The sequence below is a fragment of the Mirounga leonina genome, unplaced genomic scaffold (genome assembly GCF_011800145.1).
Source record: "Mirounga leonina isolate KUSES-001 unplaced genomic scaffold, KU_Mleo_1.0 Mir_174, whole genome shotgun sequence".
Classification (NCBI taxonomy): Eukaryota; Metazoa; Chordata; class Mammalia; order Carnivora; family Phocidae; genus Mirounga; species Mirounga leonina.
Window position 1 is genome coordinate 15,693,883 of NW_023270451.1, and position 4,907 is coordinate 15,698,789.

General features: G+C 44.6%; 1 protein-coding gene across 2 annotated transcripts in view; it reads right to left on the reverse strand.

The window, feature by feature from the left end:
* The window catches only part of ABCB4 (ATP binding cassette subfamily B member 4), a 74,528-nt gene extending 69,859 nt beyond the window's left edge, over positions 1–4,669 (reverse strand). For both annotated transcript variants that reach the window (XM_035020479.1, XM_035020478.1), the window contains exons 1-3: positions 4,591–4,669; positions 4,348–4,433; positions 1,115–1,166 (exon numbers count right to left, since the gene is read on the reverse strand). In XM_035020479.1, coding sequence (XP_034876370.1) covers positions 1,115–1,166; positions 4,348–4,427 — 132 coding nt within the window. In that variant the 5' untranslated portion in view covers positions 4,428–4,433; positions 4,591–4,669. The remainder of the gene's footprint in view (positions 1–1,114; positions 1,167–4,347; positions 4,434–4,590) is intronic.
* Positions 4,670–4,907: the final 238 nt, after the last annotated feature.

Below are 4,907 nucleotides of genomic sequence, written 5' to 3' on the forward strand. Positions count from 1 at the left end.
TAAAATTTCACTGTCTCTAAGCAAATAAAATTTCACTGTCTCTAAGCTTAAATTTAAAATTATAAACATTTCACAGCAACAGCACAGTTTCCTAAGCAAACTTAGATTCAAGTGATTTTCAACCAAACAATGAATTTCTAATTCTTGTTAGAAATGGTATTGTCCTGAACCTCTTTCAGGACAAAAAAAAAAAAAAAAAATCTATTCAGAGGCAGAAAAGATATTTCAATTTAATTTAAATTTTAACGTTTAGGTTCAAATTAAATGCACTAAGTTTCTACCTCAAGTTTTGTGGTGTTTTATTTGCTGAAGGAGGCAGATCTAAAACATGTACATTAAAACTAGATCTAGTTTTACAAACAATTTATTCTCTAAAGCACTACAACAATAAGGGAGAAGAGAATGAATAAGGGCTTTGTAGCGACATGAGAAATGTGCACCAATGTTTGAGACAGGGGATGTTTTGGTGTCTTTTCATCTGGAGATTTCAGCTGACATGCCACTTAATACCAACTTCTTTGTTACGGAATACAGGCTGTCATAGTCTGAAACCCATCATACTTACTCAAAGTAGGCAAACACTTTCTTGGCCCGCCTCTCTGAGACGTATTACAAATGAAAAACAGATTAGGCTTCTTCCAAAACATGTTGGCTTGATTGTGCCAGCAGAAAAGCACTGACAATTGTGTTAAACATAATCAGAATCTCTAATAGTTACTCCATATGTAATCAATTGTCTTGGAAGTCAAATGTGAAATAGATTTCTTACTTATTTCTAAATTTCTGTAGTTAACAATCGCTTTCTTTATATGCAAGCTTATTTTAAGCAAAATTTGGCAGGTGGGTTTGCGTGACAGTGGTGGTGGTAGTGATGGTGAGGGGTGTGTGTGTGTGTGTGTGTGCGTGTGTGAAACAAATGCAGAGGTGTGTTTTCCTGAAATCAGTTAGTTAGTCCTAGCTCTGCTCTGTTTCATAGCCAGCTTATCCCTACCTCTTTTATCATCTACCTTGAGAACGTGGTTCATTGACTACAAGAAGCTCCACATCTATTGATTCAAGACACCAAATTTGAATGAAAACAAGAATTATTCATATTTAATATTTCACAGCTTACCAAAGTTAATGGTCCAATCAGCTTCCTCCTCTTTTTTTTCTTGTCTTGGTTGCTGTAAAAAAAAATACGTAATTGTTTGAATTTAAAACTGTTACCAAATGTTTCACAGTCCATTGAATATAAACTTGAGTAGTTATCACATCCAAGTATTTTTCAAATATAAAACAGGGATATCCACAAATTGTCCAAATTATCTAGTTTAACAAACCCTGCAAGGCAATCACCAAGTGCAAAGGTAACTGTCCAAGGTACTACACGAGTATCTGGATGGGAAATGGTCACCTGCCTTGCAGAGCTCATACACAGAAAGAAAATACATAGGTTAATTTCTGCCAAATAATTAAATTCTTCTGTTGCTAAAAAATCTGTATTGACCTAAAAATAAATTCTACTCTTCTGAAGGACTATATGGAGTGGTGTCAGGAAATCCTGTTGGCTCTACATTCACAGTATAATTAGAATTCAACCACTACTCATCACTTTCACTGCTATCCCAATAGCCCAGGAGAACTTCTGCCTAGTTTCTCTACTTTCAATTATGCCAACTTCAGTCTGCCCTCAACACAGCATGCAAATAATCATTCCCAAGCTCAAGTCATATCATGCTACTCCTCTGTTCAAAAAGCCTACAATGGCTCCCATTTTTCTCAGAGTAAAAGCCAAAATTCTTACATTGGATTCTGACCCCTACACGATATGCCTCTTTGTTACCTCTCTGACCACATTTCTTTTTTTTTTTTTTTAAGATTTTATTTATTCATTTGAGACAGAGAGGTACAGAGAGAGAGCATGAGCAGGGGGAGAGGCAGAGGGAGAGGGAGAGGGAAAAGCAGACTTCCCGCTAAGCCAGGAGCCCCATGCGGGACTCCATCCCAGGATGCTGAGATCATGACCTGAGCCAAAGGCAGACGCTTAACCATCTGAGCCACCCAGGCGCCCTCTCTGACCAGATTTCTTACTCCTATTCCTGTTTGCTTTGCTTCAAGCCACCCTGGCCTCTCTGCTGTTGCTATTCTTTGAACACACCAAACACGTTCTCATAGCAGGGTCTTTATATGGTCAGATACCTCTGCCAGGAATGCTGTCCCCTCAGGCACCCACACAGCTCCCTCCTCTCATGTCTTTCCAGTCTTTGCTCAAATACTGCCTTCCCAATAAGACCTATCTTAACCACCCTATTTAAAACTACAGACTACTTCCTACTTGCACTCCTGATTTCCCTAGCCTCGATTAACATTTTCCATAGCATTCATTATCTTCTAATTGCTGCAGCTTACTTATTTTGCCCAAGTATTCTTTTTTTTTTTTAAGATTTTATTTATGTATTTGAGAGAGAGAGAATGAGAGAGAGAGAGAGAGCACGTGCACATGAGAGGGGGGAGGGTCAGAGGGAGAAGCAGACTCCCCGCTGAGCAGGGAGCCCACTGCGGACTCAATCTCGGGACTCCAGGATCATGACCTGAGCCGAAGGCAGCCACTTAACCAACTGAGCCACCCAGGCGCCCCTGCACAAGTATTCTTTATGTCTGTCCTCCCTACAATAATGTAAACTCCATGAGGATTTTTTTTTAATCTAAATGCATTTATTTAGCTTAATTTGTTAATTATTTAGTTTAGGTAGGTGATAAAGTTTTGCTCATAAGACTTGATCCCAAATTATTTAGAACATTTGTTAAAATCAGACAGACATCTGCCACTAAATATGTTCAAAAGAAGGTGCCAAAGGCAATATAGCAGCATGATTGGAACTAGCATATAACTAACTTGCCATTTGCCCTAAATAACTGAAGGGAGCTTGACTTCCTTGGAATGAATAACCTTCGGTCTGCCTTTTTTTTTAGTAAAAATTAGTCTCAACATATACTTTCTTAATCTTACAGTCTTAACTTACTATTAACTTTCTGTATTTCTCTTCTGAACTGTTTTCTTGTGTTTCCAATACAAGGCTGTGAACTTCACTTCTGAGAACTCCCTTGGGTTCTGGAGGATTACTGCATTTTTCGAAGAGCTCCTTTGTGCACTCATCAAATGTTCAGCCAGTGCAATACAGAAATAGCCTTCATAAAAATGCCATCTATTTATAGATTCACAGTCAATCCCAGCCTATATTGCCAGCTGATGAAAACCACATTTTTCCCCCCTCTGGTAGAAATAATACCATCCATCTGTTTTCTAATTCTATTTGGCAAGCTAAATTTTTATGAATGCATACCATGGTACTTAGAAGGAATAGAGCAATATCACTGTAGGAAGACGTTAACAGACTAAAATAATTCTTGAAACATCAGGTAGGCATATTTTCACTTGGCTAATCAGGCCCCTTGCAGCTTGAGGACACACTCCAGAACCTGATAAATTGGTCCCTCTGGGTGATTACTTGATGACACAGGTCAATTAGTTCTGGGTGGCTGGGCATGAACTCAGAGACCGTAAGAGCCCCAGAAACTGTTTGAGGCTAAAGGCAAAAATGATTCACTATTCTCACACTGAAAGAGGAAACAAAGACAACACACCACTTACTGGTCGTTTCTGCCCCTACTAAGGCCTGTGAAGTACACTTAACAAGGGTCCCTGAGAACCAAAGAGAAACCTTGGAGAAAGAGCAAGCAAATGAAGGGCTGAGGTTTTCCCCCTTGCATCTGAACAAACACTGATTTGGAAGCGCAGGTTACAGAAGAATGGGGCTCCCTATGGTCCCCCTCTCCACCCCAAAGGGAGAAATGGGAACCTTCGAGATGCTGGGGGAAGGGGATAACACTGGACAAAGAGGAATTAACAGGGGGAGGACGGTTTTTGTTGCTGTTGCTCTTGTTGTTGTGGTTTTGTTTTGTTTTGTTTTGTTTTGTTTTGTTTGCCTCACTGGTCTTGTTCAAGAAGCGCAACCATCAACAGCAGGTCTCATGCTCTATTAAAAAGAAAACTCACATGATGTTTATGAAAGTTATTTGTAAAAGTTTTGAGTTATATAATGCAAGGAACGTTACACAGCACAGATATTCATCGAATATGGGCACAAAGTGGGCAAGCGGCACTTTTAAAGGCAGCCTCTTCTTCCTAAGCCTGTTCCAAAAGGAGCCTCTGAGACACTCCTTGAGGCAAGTCAGAACCTTAGGCAAGACCCTCCAGAGAAGCCCCTGACACAAAGGCATCAACAGACTTGCTCCACTTTCCGAAGCCGAATGTGGCCCTGCTGATGGGCGTGGGACGGAAAGCGGCGCCTGCTGGCGAGGTACCTGCTGCTGCCCAGCTCAAAGTCGCCCTCCGCTCTCCTGGGCCGCGGGACAGTTCCGTTCCTTCCCGCCTCGAGATCCATCTCGACCTGGGGAGAAACCAACAGCCTCAGGTCCAGGTGCACCCCGCCCAGCTCGGGAGTACAACCAGCCTCCCCACAGCCTCGGGCACACGGTCACGGGGCCGAGGGGCGCGCACCGGCCCCGGGGTTCCCCGCCGCGGCCGGAGCACGGGGCCCGACTCACCTCGGACCTCGCGCTCTCCGTCGCAGCCGCCCGGCGCGCGGGGCGCTGCGGCCGAAGGGCCCGGACTTTGCCCGCGGGAGCGTCGCCCCCGCCCCTTACGCGCGCCGCGCCCCCGTACGCGCGCCGCCTCCCGGGGCCTCCGCCGGCACAGCGCCGCCCCGCGGGCCCCCCGCCGCCCCCCGGGCTTCGTCCGCGGGCCAGGCGCGGGGGAGGGGCCCAGCGGCCGCCCTCGCCGCCGCCCACCCGGGCGAGCCACCAGCCTGGTGCTCCCGCGGCTCGGTGCTCGGAGAGCCTCCCCTGGCGGGCCACCCGCGCTC